Genomic DNA, 15,108 nt, shown 5'->3' on the forward strand with positions numbered 1-15,108 from the left:
ATATTAAGCTAAATATTAGTAATAAAATAACTAGAAAACCTAATAAACTAAATCTTCACTAGTTACCCCCAATAACTCTAAACAACCCTTGGATCAAAGAAAAAAAATCACAAAACACTTAGAAAATATTTTGAACTAAATAATAAAATATGGCATATCAAATTCGTGGAATATACCAAAAGCCATACTTAGAAACATTGATAGCTTTAAATGAAAGGGCAGCTAATCAATGGCCAATCCTCCAGTAAGTGAGAAAATGAACAGCAAATTAAGTCTGAAGAACATAGAAGGCAGAAAATAATAAAAAGTAAAGAGTAATACATCAGGACCACTTTGAAATACCACTATACATCCATCAGATGGGCAACACTTTTTAAAATGACATCATTACTGTGAGTAAAGGAATAATAAAACCCTTTCTCCTCTTTATGGAAAAATGTGATCTTGAGTTAACTCTCTGTCCCTTTACCCAGTAAAATCAGATAGATATGGAATGTCAAGAATCTACTAAGCTGCTTTGCTTATGATGAAAATGACTCCCCACATCTGGACTGAGACATCTACGAATAAACTACAAACGCATGATGGGACGGCACAGCTCTGAGCAATCTTGAGTGCTGTGGCTCTTACAAGCAACCTGGAAACTATGCCTACAGCACACTTACTAGAGAACGTATTTTCTATTTGGGACATGAGGCTTCTAAGCCTAGACAGCTCCCAGCACCCACAAATGTGATCTCATTCTAAGCACAACTACTGCAGTCATGTGAGTTTTATTATTTAGCCAAACCTACACACAATTAAGACTGGTAATGCAAATACCAAAGGCTGGTGAGGATGTGGGGCACCTAGTACTTTTCCACTGCTGGTGGGAATGTAAATCAGCACAATCACTTTGTAATACTGTTTGATAGCATCTACTAAAGCTAAACATAAATATCCTATATTCCAACAATGACACATGTTCAAGAATGTTCTCAGCAGTCATTTATTCATAATAGCCCAAAACAGAAAACAAATCAAACGTCCACGAATAGAATGGTAAATAAAAGTGTTGTATATTCTTAGACAGAATACTACATAGCAGTGAAAATGAACCAACTCTTGCTTCATGCAACAACATGGACAAATCTCTCCGAGTTGAGCAAAACGCCAACATCATAATGCACTCTATTTATAAAATTCAAAAACCAGCAAAAATAATGTATGGCAATAGAAATTAAAATAGGATTACATTTTGGGGTGGTAGAAGGTAATGAGAAAGCACAAAAAAGGGTTCTGGTCTGTTAGTAATATTCTATGTCAGATTTCTCTGTGAGATAAATAAGTACGTTTACTCGGAAAAATTCAAGGGCTGTACCCTTATGACTTGTATGCTTTATGTACGATACATGTCAATAAAAACAATTTACAATTTACTTTTTAAAAAAGTCTAAGGAGACATGAAAACCAAGCACAATGTAGGATCTTAACTTGTTATTGCATATGAAAAAATATATACAAAAGATACTTGGAGATAACTAGAGAAACCACATCATGTTATAGAATTATTTTTAATCTTGTTAGATGTGATCATATTGTAGCAGTTATACAGAATAATGTCCTTAACCTAAGGACATGCATGCTGGAATATATAGGAAGGGAGTGAATTTATGTCTGAAACTTATTTCCAATTGGCGGGTGAGGGAGAATTAAATATAAATAAAAATATATATTAAGAGAGAGAAAGCAAAGAGACTCATATGTAAATAATTGATGACTCTAGGCTGAACCACATACAGGTATGCACTGTATAGTTCTTTCAACTTTCCGTAAATTTGAAAGATATCAAAATAAAAAATTGGTGGTGGGGAGATATACTTACTGAAACCTTCAAAGCACCATCGTGAAGGAACCATGAAAGCCCAAGTTATGGGATTTAAATGCTAAATGAAAGTTGTAAGAAACTGTAGATTTTGATTTCCCTTTCTGTAACATTTCATCCTTCAAGAAAATCAGAGAAATAAATCCTTTACCTTCTAAAAACTGAAACAGGCAAACTGAAGACTGACGGCAAAGAAGGTTTATTGGAAGGATTAACAGACCTGTTTCATAAAAGAAAAACAAAAACAAAGAAACAACTGAGTAGACCAAGTTTTGTCTAACAAATATAACTTACCTCACTTCACTGACTGCAAATGAAAGCAAGCGCTGCAATTGAGTCTATCATTTAGTATAGTAACAACATGTTTGCTACTTCCTAGATGTGCTTATGAAGAGTAAATCATGTTTTTAAAAAAAATTCCACATAACAAATGATTCATACAATGCAGTGGTGGTAATGGCAGGTGGACTTGGTGTGTCTCCTCTCACGGATCCTGCTCAAGATCAGTGCTAATCATATACTACTTCCTAAACATCTCCGAGTTTTTAAAAAAATAATGAAATATTAAGAAAAAAACACACAGTTGAAGGTATGTACTAAAAATGTATTAAAGACAAAAATTACTGCAGTAATTTTAAATTTCATACTTAGTAATGTTTAAAAATAAAATTTGAGATAGACTTCCTGAGCCAATAGGCTTTTGAATACTGTTTATTCAAATCAAAATTCATACCACATATGGGTGTAGCACGGACAGCATAAGCTTCGTAAACCAGAAATTTCCATGCATTGCTATAAGATTGCATAGGATACCTGAGACAAATAGTTAAGAGTAAAAAACGTATAAATTATTTTATCTCACCACATATCCATTCTTGATACTTCATCAAATAATAGAAGACAAAGTAGTGCTCCAACTTCAGTCACAACAGTACAATCTTCATGAAATATTAAGGAAACTAAATAAAAAGAAGCACAACTTTATGAAATATTTTTATGTCTAGAAAGAACAAACTTCAAATTTAAAATATCGTAATTTGAAGAGAAAAGAAATGCAACATTAACCCAGATAAGGTGACACTAAAACACAGGCTTTCATCTCAACCCTGTGGATGCACAAGAATCACCTGGGGGGCTTGTTAAACGTTTCTGATTGGACAGGTTTAGGGTGGAGCCTGTGAATATGAATTTCTAATAAGTTCTCAGAGGACACAGACGCTACCAGTCCAGGAGCAACACTTGTAGATACACTCACTAGACACTGTCTAGTTTTAGGTAGAGAAATGAACTGATACAGCCTCTAGAAGGTTATGCCGAGTCATGTAATTCTAGCTAAAGTTTCCTCACTGAGAGATCTTATTTCACAACTTTTGCCCTTTCCTACAAACATGTGATCCTAGAACTTGGATTTGACTTTAATATGTTATCCTTGGGCTGTGTCGTTGTTTTGGTTCCTGTTAATTACGACAAGATGATGGAAAAGGGAAGTGCTCTGAACAGATGGACTTAACACTAAAGCTCTACTACTTACTACTTAGCTAAGTGCCCTGGTCCGATTCTTTATCATTAAGTGTAAGTTCCCACTTCTATAATGATCCCAAAGCTACAATTTCTCAATGCTTGAAACCTAAAAAATTCTAAACAAAGAAGTATGATGTTATCTCACAGGAATAACAACATAATACATAGTTAGCAAATTCAGGGAAGCAGGAATAAGAAATAAGTTTTGAGCCGGGCCCGGTGGCTCAAGCCTGTAATCCCAGCACTTTGGGAGGCCGAGACGGGCGGATCACGAGGTCAGGATATCCAGACCATCCTGGCTAACATGGTGAAACCCCGTCTCTACTAAAAATACAAAAAACTAGCCGGGCGAGGTGGCGGGCGCCTGTAGTCCCAGCTACTGGGGAGGCTGAGGCAGGAGAATGGCGGGAACCCGGGAGGCGGAGCTTGCAGTGAACTGAGATCCGGCCACTGCACTCCAGCCTGCGCCACAGAGCGAGACTCCGTCTCAGAAAAAAAAAAAAAAAAAGAAAAGAAATAAGTTTTGAGAGAAGATATTTTTCCTAACTGCTAGAAAAGAAAATCATCCTTATGTAATTGGCATGATTAAGAATAGGAAAAAAAAAAAAGTAAAGAAACAGAGAACATGTAAAAATTAACTTATAATAAAATAGACATTTCACATCAGTGATAAACAGAATGAACCATAATATTTCCAAATAAATAAGAAATTACAGCAATGCCTTTACCTGATTTAAAATTTAATTTTTTTAAACAACACTTGAAACACAGGAAAAGTGTTTTCAATCTCGAACTAGAGAAAGTCCTACGTGAAGAGGATGATGAAAAATTGCCCAACTGCCATAATAGAAAAGCTCTATATATTTCCATTAAATATTTAAGTTTAAGGTTAAAAATATAATAAATAAAGGATAGAAAAGTTGAAAGAAAATATTAATCACGTAAAATCAAGCATCAGGATTGTGTATATCTTATAATTAAAATACCCTACAAGTCACTAAAAAGAAATTAAATACAACACGAAAATAGGTAATCCATAGATTATGAAATTTGAATATATAATATATGAAAAGATAACTTCACTAAAACTAAGAAAATAAAACAATTATATATTTTTACCTGTAAGATTAAAAACTTTTAATGAGATATATTCAGTGTTAGCAAAGTTGTAATGAAAATAAGCATTTTTAAACACCTTTGGTGAGAGTGATTCGGAAAAGAACTTAACCATTATCTTATAAAATCTCTTTGACGTAGGAATTGCAACACAGAATGCACAAAGACGATCACACAACATGATTACTGTCGTGGTGAAAAATCTAAAACAAATACCCAGTAACACAGCAAACTGAACTTCTCAAACACCAATGCAGTTGTTCTTAGGGTTTTTTAAAGAATGTATACTCACATAAAATAATACGGAAGGATATTCAAGTTACATTTCCAGTTGAAAAAAGGAAGCAACACAATACTGTAATATATAGAATGAAAACTACATGTGTGTGTAGAAAAAAATCATTCGGAATAATACATTCCTAATCATAACTAGAACAGTCTTCTTTGGGGAAATTGAGAAAGAGAAGAAAATGTAAACTTTTAGAATTTGTATAGTTCTATATTGCCTGAATTTTTACAGTGAGTATGTATAGGTCTGTGATTATTTAAAACAAAAACAAACAAAGGTAAGAAAGTTTAGATTTTCTCTCAGTAGCGAAGTAAATAACCCAATAACCATTTTTGGTTATAACCTTGGCCAAGTTGCTAAATCTCTCTAGACCTCACACTGAGATGGTATAGTAAATGATTTCTAAGTTAATTTCTAACCCTGAAACACAGTATAGAATTGTCATAACATAAAGTTTATAATTCAAAGCAGTGTTATCTGAGAAGTTATTTATTCTACTCCTTTGATCCACTATCCATGCTACAGAAATAATCTTCCTAAAATACACACTCCCCTGTATAACAACCTTAAACAGCTCCTCACTGCTGTTTAATAAGACCTCCCAGGCCCTGCACGAACTGCCCTCCCTGTCTCATTCCATCATTTCCCCTTCACTCCACACTCCCCAAATCCAGCCAGCTCCATCTCAAACACATCAATCTCTCATACACATAACCATGGCTCTCTCTATCTAGAAGTCAGTCTTGCCTACTTGAACTCCTACTCATTTCTGAAATTCCATCTTAGATGCCACATTCCCTAGAAACAATCTCTGATACTTATCACCAATCTGACCAGCACGTCCTCTGGCACCAGGAATCCCCAACTATAAGTATTATTGTGGTGTACTATATATTTACTTGTCAATGTCTCCAACTCTACTGTAAGCTCCAAGAGGGTCATTTACCATGCTCATCAATAACCCAAGGGCCTAGCACTGTACCTACCACAAAGCATGTACTTAATAAACGTTTGCTGAGAAATGGGTTTTCTTGGTTAAGCAGCTGGTTAAAAATCAATTTTTCGGCCAGGCATGGTGGCTCATGCCTGTAACTCCAGCACTTTGGGAGGCCAAGGTAGGTGGATCACATGAGTCAAGAGTTCGAGACCAGCCTGGTCAACATGGAGAAACCTAGCCTCTACTAAAAATTCAAAAATTACCCAGGTATGGTGGCAAGCACCTGTAATCCCAGCTACTTGGGAGGCTGAGGCAGGAGAAATGCTTGAACCCGGGAGGCAGAGGTTGCAGTGAGCCAAGATCGTGCCACTACACTCCAGCCTGGGCAACAAGAGTGAAACTCTGTCTCAATAAATAAATATATAAGTAAAATTTTTCCTGAAACTAAATCCATTAATGGGGGATACTATATTCATTCTCAGACTCATTGAAAGTAATTTCCACAAACAGCAATGAAATAGAAAAACTGAAATACTGAAAAGGGTATAGATTATATTGCCTTGGAACGTGCTTTTGAATCCAGTAGGTGTTTATAATAAGCTCCATGCTTGAATAATTTAAATGAAAATTATAAATGAAAAGGTAAACTAGGAACGACATTCAAATGAATGAAGTTAATAAGAAGACAATTATTAACAGGATTAAAGAAAACTAAAAATCTATAACTGCTGCTCTTTCAGATGATCAGTCTATACAACAATCCCATAAAAACGTTATAGTCTACTCAAAATGTTATGAGCCTAAACACACTGAATCTGTTTAGAGCTTTACCTGGTTTTACTGCTGCTACTTAAATAAACGGCATCTTACTCACTTGGCAAGCAGAAGCCAACAGGAGGAAAAAATGCTAAAATAAAAGGACTATATTGTAATAACATATTTTGAACATAAATCTCACTTATCTCCTATATGTCTGATAATAGACAAGATGAAGCACATTCAGATGCTTGGCCTACATGACTCCTGTAGAATATTAAAAAGCAGTGGCCTAAATCTCTAAGAAAGAAAATAGTACAAAATGTTACCAAAGTCTCCATTGACAAAAAAGAAAACAAAGAAGACAGGCAGGACAAAACAACATGAAATGTGTTCATCTAACACCTTAGTAAATTAGAATCAAATTAAAATGGGTTTTTAAAACCACACTTTGTAGAATGTAATCAATTTAGGCTCAGAGTCATTTAGGATGGTCTAGTTTCTACCCACACAGGTTGAGTCTATACTCTTAACACCTGTCAAATGAAATAATCAGACAAAATGTACCAAGATCCAAAGGTACAAGTAAAACAAGAAAGACGAAAGAGATATTGGAAAAAAGATAGTAATAACAGCAACTGCAACTTTCTCTCTTTATAGGTAATACTTTACTGTCTGAGCACCAGATGACATCTACATCAAGGTACAAAGAACAATCAGAGGTTTCAGCCTTTCTCAGCTCTAGGCTCCACTCAGTAACAAGATTATAAAGCAATTTCCACAAAAATATTAAACATTTTCCATTGTGATTAGTTTTTAGTAGTGTGTTCAGTAATAAACGCTGATGTTCTAATAGTAAAATAAAAAGTAAATGTGACTTACAATTAAAGAAGAAACACTTAAAACTTCAGAACAATCTAATTATTAGCAGATTTTCTTTTATTTACCTCTGAATAACAGGGTCAAAAGAGAAGACTGTTGTGAGAGGGAAACACGCATGACTGGATCGCCACATAAAACCTTCCTCAAGAGTGTGAGGCATGGTTGTACCAAACATTCTACAACCTGGGCCAGGAGGAAAAACACAGCTATTTTATTTTCACCAATTATCAGGTGAGATCAAACATACCACAATATTATCTTACTCTAAATTTTATGCTTTTTCATCAAATTACCTGAAACTAAAACGTAAATAAATACTAGGAATTACTTTCCACTGAAAGTAAGTTTTGTATATACTTCTGCTTGCCTATCTTATGCAAATTTTTAAATTAGTTTTCCTTTATAGAGACTCCACTTTTAGAATTTAAAAAAATGAATGAGATAGGAGGTGTTACTTAGGATTTAAAATCCAAGTACTCATCCAAACTCTGCTCAGTTCAATTTCAGATCTGATTAATAAAAACAGACTGTAAAACAATGTCTAGATGCACATTAGCCTTACCTTGCCATCTTGACTCACACATTCATTTAAATACTCAATTATTTTGTCAGTTAAGCATAACTTTTTCACCACAGCATGCATTTTAATATCTGTAGATAAAAAAAAGTTACTAAAAGTTAAAGAACTCTTTTTGTAGTTTAAAAAACATATTTTGAAATACTCAGAACTGATATCCACACAACCTTCAAACTATTAAAAACACTTAGACCTGGGGTTAACAGTGGAGTACAAAACTTTTAACTTTTTACTTTATATACACTTGTCCAATTTGAAAACGTTTAAGTAAAAAGCATATCTTACTTCTGTAACATAAAAAACAAAACTATAAAAAAAGAATTATGGAACTAGTTCAGACTCTGAAAACTACAAGAAGTTTAAGTGTACAAATGAATGCTTATATTTATACATGGCAAATTATCTTCTTTATATTATTTCATTGACTCTTCCAAATTTATCACTTCAAATGTTTATAATTCTCCACAAGCTCATGTGTAAAATATGACTTACAATATGAACATTTTTCTATCAACAAAAAATCTCTAACCTCAAACTATTAATAGCAAATATAAAAGGAACAAGATTATAATACACTATATATTTCTGGAGAACATGAGCTTCTTTTTAATAAGCATATATTCACATATCATGTTTGTAATAAAAAAGTTTTTGTATACACACAAAAAAATTTTACATGTATAGCTATGTGCACCCACACACACAAATGTTACCAGAACCCAAAACTATAATTGCTTATATATTCAAGTATTTAACAACTTGCAAACAAATTTTCTCCCATATTCTCATTAGGAAAAACACACACACACACACACACACACACACACACATACGGATATGAAAGGGGTAGCTATCACTGTAATGATCTTTAGCTGCTATCTAAAAAAATAGTTTCCATTGCCCCCCAATATAGTGCATACCAAAATTATAAGGCATACTTTTGAAATGCTAACAATATTGAAGGAATTCTCTTTAATGAGTTTTTCTTGATCTTTTTTTTAAACAGGGCTTTCCACATTTTCTAGTCTTATTTTCTGTAGTCTGTGTTATCACTGTTAAAACTATAAATACGTAGAATATGTTTTTTCAAATTACTCTCTCATCCCAGTTTCCACTAATGTCAAGACAAGAAGTGCTAACCATAAAAATCTTTTTATGTAAACTCAAAGTTTTCATTTCTCATAAATATTAAAGTACATACATAACATATGGAGAAAAATTCAAAAATAACCCAAAGAAGAAAAACCTATGGAATAATAACACTACAAACAAAGCTAACAGTGTATAAAAAATAAACATTTATACACTGTGGAATACTATGCAGTCATAAAAAAGGATGGGTTCATGTCCTTTGCAGGCACATGGATGAAGCTAGAAACCATCATTCTCCACAAACTATCACGAAGACAGAAAACCAAACACCACATGTTCTCACTCATAGGTGGGAACTGAACAATGAAATCACTTGGACACAGGGCAGGGAACATCACACACCCGGGCCTGTCTCGGGGATGGGGGCTGGGGGAGGGATAGCATTAGGAGAAAAACCTAATGTAAATGATGAGTTGATGAGTGCAGCAAACCAACAGGGCACATGTATACCTACGTATCAAACCTGCACATAGTGCACATGTACCCTAGAACTTAAAGTATAATTTAAAAAATAAATAAACGTTTAAAGAAAAGCCATAGCTACAGTGTACTATTTTTATTTTACCTACCACAAAAGTATTATTTAATTAAGTTCCCTAAGCAAGATGGTACAAATCAAAAACATGATGCATGCACTCAGTAAACTGAGGAAGGAACATGCACTTCACTATTGGAAATATACTAATATTTTAGAAAGAAGATAATTCTATCGAACGGCATTTTACAGGTCAAATAATAAGGGGTTAGCAAACTTGTTCTGTAAAGAACCAGGTAGTAAGCATGTTGTTAGGTTTTGTTAGACAGACACATATGGTCTCTTGCACATCCTTTGGTTTTAGTTTGGTTTTGTTAACAACTTTAAAGATGCAAAAACCATTCTTTGAGGGCTGTCAAAAAAAAAAGGCCACAGGCTGGATCTGGCCCATAAACCATAGTTGCCAACTCCTGCCAGTACCACACAGCAATCTAAAATTCTATTATCAGCAGTACAGCAATCATTTTCCTTAAGATGCATTACCTTGCATAATCACAGCTAACTGTTCGGCAGCTGACTTTCTCAAAACAAGATCAACATCATCTGAGGTGAAGATTTCATATACCTTTTCAACAGTCTCCGACTACAAACCAAAAAAAAAAAAAACCCAAAATTACATTTATCTGCTTCCAATTCTTCAATAAGATTTTACAGTTTCTGGCCTATGAACAAAAGCAGCAAAAATCAACTTATTTAAATAACCAATGTATTTACATGTAAATTCACACAATGCTGGATTGAGTAAGTAGTTCTGTATTTAGATCTTCGAGGAATTGCCACACTGCTTTTCTCAATGGTTGAACTAATTTACACTCTCATCAACAGTGTGTAAGTATTCCCTTTTCTCCACAATTTCACCAGTATCTGCTACTTTTTGACTTTTAATAATAGCCATTCTGGCCGGGCGCAATGACTCATGTCTGTAATCCCAGCACTCTGGGAAGCTGAGGTGGGCAGATCATCTGAGGTCAGGAGTTCGAGACAAGCTTGGCTAACATGGTGAAACCCCATCTCCACTAAAAATACAAAAGGCCAACATGGTAAAACTCCGTCTCTACTAAAAATACAAAAATTAGCTGGGCATGGTGGTACACACCTGTAATCCCAGCTACTCGGGAGGCTGAGACAGGAGAATCGCTTGAACCCAGGAGGCGGAGGTGGCAGTGATCCAAGATCACACCACTGCACTCCAGCCTGGGCAACAAGAGTGAAACTCCGTCTCACAAAAAAAAAAAAAAACAGCCATACTGACTGGTGTGAGATGGTCCCTCATAGCAGCTTTGACTTGCATTTCTCTAATGATCAGTGATATTGAGCTCTTTTCCATATGCCTTTTGGCCACATGTATGCCTTCTTTTGAAAAATGTCTGTTCTGTCCTTTATCCACTTTTTAATGGAGTTGTTTGTTTTTTTCTTGTAAATTTGTTTAAGTTCCTTATAGATGTTGGATACCCAAAGAAATACAAATCATTCTACCATGAAGACTGCAGCACTATTCACAATAGCAAACACACGGATTCAACCTACATGCCCATCAATGGCAGATTGGATAAAGAAAATGTGGTACATATATACCATAGAGTACTATGCAACCTTAGAAAAGAATGAGATCATGTCTTTTGAGGGAACATGGATGAAGCCGGAGGCCACTATCCTTAGCAAAAAAACACAGGAACATAAAACCAAATACTGCATGTTCCCACTTATATGCAAGAGCTAAATAATGAAAACACAAAGACACAAAGAGGGAACGACGGACACTGGGCCTACCTGAGGGTGGCGGGTAGGAGGTGGGAGAGAATCTGAAAAATAACTATTGGGTACTAGGCTTAGTACCAGGGTGATGAAATAATCTGTACAACAAACCCCATGACACAAGTTTACCTATATAACAAACCTGCACATGTACCCCAAACCCGAAATAAAAGTTTAAAATAAATACATAAATAAATAAAATTTGCAACAATGATGCAGTAGGTCAGGAAGGAACTTAAGATCTAAAATAACGAGTCATCGTGTTAAATAAGTTTTCTTTTTTTTTTTTTTTTTTTTTTTTTTTGGAGACAGGGTCTCACTCTGGTCACCCAGGCTGGAGTGAAGTGGTGCAATCTCAGTTCACTGCAGCCTCGACTTCCTGGGCTCAAGTGATTCTCCTACCTCAGCCTCCCAAGTTGCTGGGACTACAGGCATGTACCACCAAACCCAGCTAATTTTTTTGTATTTTTTAGTAGACACAGGGTTTCACCATATTGCCTAGGCTGGGCTCAAGTGGTCCACCCATCTCAGCCTCCCATGGTGCTGGGATTACAGGCATGAGCCACTATGCCCGGCCCCTCTCTTCTTAATATACATTTTTGCTAGGAAGTTATTCATAACCCATTAATCCATTAGCAACCTTACAAAGGTAACAGAAAACATCCATGTTCCCTAACATCTTTATAGGTATTACCAGGCTAACCTGAGAAGAGCGACCCAGACCTATGACTCAAGATTTCTCTGTTGCTCCCAGAAGCCACCAGCTGGTGTTCCCATGGACCTCTCCATTCTTTCTCTTAGAAGACTCCAGAGCGAATAGCACTCTGGGACTTGCTGTCCAGCACCCCTTCAAAGCTACCCCAGACAAGTCCCTTACTGTCACTTCATGCTAGAACAGAGTCTGAGGTGGCAAAACCAGCATCAGGAAAAAGGGACAAAAAAGTAACAAAGATGAAGCTCCTTTCTCCCACTCACTGCTATCTTCCAGTCCTAACATGGATTCACAGAAGACCTGTTAGAAAGGCCCCTCCCTGCCTTCCTCCATACATCAGGACACAGGAGTGACTACCAACGGCTTGGTACTCAGGGAAGTCCCAACCAGACCTGGTATGTGGCCAGTGGAAGACTCTCCAATCCTCCTGCCAGCACTGTCATACAGCCCTGAACATTCAGTTTAGAGGAACATAATGTGTTTCCCCATTAAAAAGCAAACAAACAAACAAACCTACTGTATTACACGTGGCTCTACCATACTACTACAGGCCTTGGCAAGTTAGTCTAAAATAAAACAGACAGATTGCAAACTTGAAGTGATATGAGAAATTACAAAACACAGGAATGAATCCATGAAAACAGTGGACTAGTGGACAGCTTTCTTTATAGAATTCTGCATCAGTCCAGCATGCTATAGGTACAGTCCTAGCTAAAGACAGGGAAATGTATTTACAGCCTCTGCCCATCGTTCCCCTTCCCACCCGAGCTCCACCTCCTGTCAGATCAGTGGCGGCATTCGATTCTCATAGGAGCGCAAACCGTATTGTGAATTAGGTGTGTGAGGGATCTCAGTTGTCTGCTCCTTACGAGAATCTAACTAACGTCTGATGATCTGTCGCTGTCTCCCATCACCCCCACATGGGACTGTCTAGTTGCAGGAAAACAAGTTCAGAGCTCCCACTGATTCTACATTATGGTGAGCTATACAATTATTTCATTGTATATTACAATGTAATAATAATAGAAATAAAGTACACAATAAATACAATGCACTTGAATCGTCCCAAAACAACACTCCTGCCCCGATCCATGGAAAAATTACCCTGTGAAACTGGTCTCTAGTGCCAAAAGGTTGGGACCACCGCAATGAATCAACATATCCAGAAACCAGATAAAGCCAGAGCACAATTTCAAACCAGCCCTGAATCCCCACACTTCTCTCCCTCCCCAGGACATACACAAACTGAAGAATGTCACATAAAACACAAGATATAAAAAGGTATCAAATTACCACCCAGTAATAAACTCAAAATTTATAGTCACCTTAATAACCAGCTCTCTTCTGTCATCCAGTTTGAGTTCGATAGGTTTCTTCACAATGAATAAATTCGTAACTCTGGAGAGAACTCCGGCGTCTATCAGAGGACGCTTTGTGTCAGCCCCGTCTTCACTGGTAAGATGGAACGCTAAAAGCTTTAACGCTAGTGAGCGGACCCTAAGAACACAAAGTACTGAAGTCGAACTGTCGTGACATACAGATGTCTATTGTAAAAGGGCTTGTAATTACAAGTAATTATATATCAACAAAGTATAATAAGTGGTCACAATTATACTGCCATTACTAGTAATAATTTACTTCTAAAAAATCTTGGATATGTAACTATAATGATTTATTCAAGTTATAAAATAAACATCAGAAACAAAAAATAATAACTACAAATGAGACAGACTCACTGAGATTAAATATCAGTAAACTTCAATAAGTACATCTGGGAATTAAATCTTTAAGTCCTGTCTTCAAATCTAGTCATCTGTTCTCAACCATAAAAAGTATCACAGACTGCTGACCACAGTCCAAACGTTAAGACGAACCCTCAGGAGAGTAATGACGCTCATAAGGGAAGTGTGGTAACACTACAATGTATCAAAATCTCCTCACATCAGGGGTCAAACAGATTCCTGTCAAAAATGAAAACACAAATACCTTTTCCTTATCTGGAAGGGATTAGGAATAAGTTCAGCTGAGTGGGGAGGTGGGAGACTTTTCAAGAAAAGGTTAAATACTGTATGCCACTGAACAATGAAATAGAGAAACAGAAAAACCACCGAGTGGACAAAGGTCACTGAGGCGGCAGATATTGAGACAACCATGTATCCGTCACTCCTCTGACAGGTTCTTGAACTACCTGGAAACTGGACAAATTTTAAGCAATAATACAAGTTGCCAGGTTTTAAGAACTACCTATAAGACAACAATTAAAACATGCATCCTTAGAGTGGCCCTCCTACTACAGACGAGAGCAGGCTGCCTTCTGGATGTAGGCCTGCCACCCTGAGCCCCTGTATCATAACTTTTATCTCACTTTATGACAATTAATAATAAAGAATAATCGATAATAAGAGCTATATTCCCAGTTACACGCTAAATGTCGAAAGGGCAGGGCCCATGTCTGTGTTGTGTGCTGCTACCTTTCCACAGCTCATAGATACATAGTAAGACAACCAATAAATACGTCCTGAATCTAACACAAAGTAGATATTTACTGCAATATTGTTAACTGATATCATCTCCAGAGGACTAATAAGTCAGGCAAACTTTCTCCCTCTCCATTTCCTGAGTTACCTCAAGAGAGCTTAGAAAGGCTAAACACCTACCTAACAGTTTTCCTTTGTTCCTTATATTCTTAGTCAATGATAACTATATTCACATTTGGGGTTGTCCGTTGAGAGACAGGTATCACCCCTAGTAAAGGTGGCTAGAGATGAGATATGTAAAGCATGTATTTATGCATCTTATTCTCTGGTATATACAGTTAGCATCTTTTTAGGTTTAGCACAGGATGCTAGAATTCGGTTATTCCTATACATGTACATAATTCTTTAATACTTTTGAGTACAGTCATGCACTGCGTAACAATGTTACAGTCAACAGTGGATCACATATACAACAGCGGTCTCATAGGATTATATTACTATATTTTTCTAAATCTTTTCTATGTTTAGATACACA

At 36.2% G+C, this 15,108-nt stretch overlaps 1 protein-coding gene across 4 annotated transcripts in view; it reads right to left on the minus strand.

Moving 5' to 3' along the window:
• The window catches only part of RTTN (rotatin), a 209,492-nt gene that overhangs the window by 126,797 nt on the left and 67,587 nt on the right, over positions 1-15,108 (minus strand). For all 4 annotated transcript variants that reach the window (XM_033175487.1, XM_033175496.1, XM_033175515.1 and 1 more), the window contains 6 exons: positions 13,422-13,593; positions 10,113-10,212; positions 7,928-8,016; positions 7,431-7,548; positions 2,727-2,823; positions 2,016-2,084 (listed from right to left, as the gene is read on the minus strand). In XM_033175487.1, coding sequence (XP_033031378.1) covers positions 2,016-2,084; positions 2,727-2,823; positions 7,431-7,548; positions 7,928-8,016; positions 10,113-10,212; positions 13,422-13,593 — 645 coding nt within the window. The remainder of the gene's footprint in view (positions 1-2,015; positions 2,085-2,726; positions 2,824-7,430; positions 7,549-7,927; positions 8,017-10,112; positions 10,213-13,421; positions 13,594-15,108) is intronic.

This window comes from Trachypithecus francoisi, unplaced genomic scaffold, assembly GCF_009764315.1.
Source record: "Trachypithecus francoisi isolate TF-2019V2 unplaced genomic scaffold, Tfra_2.0 Contig01474, whole genome shotgun sequence".
NCBI classification, from domain to species: Eukaryota; Metazoa; Chordata; class Mammalia; order Primates; family Cercopithecidae; genus Trachypithecus; species Trachypithecus francoisi.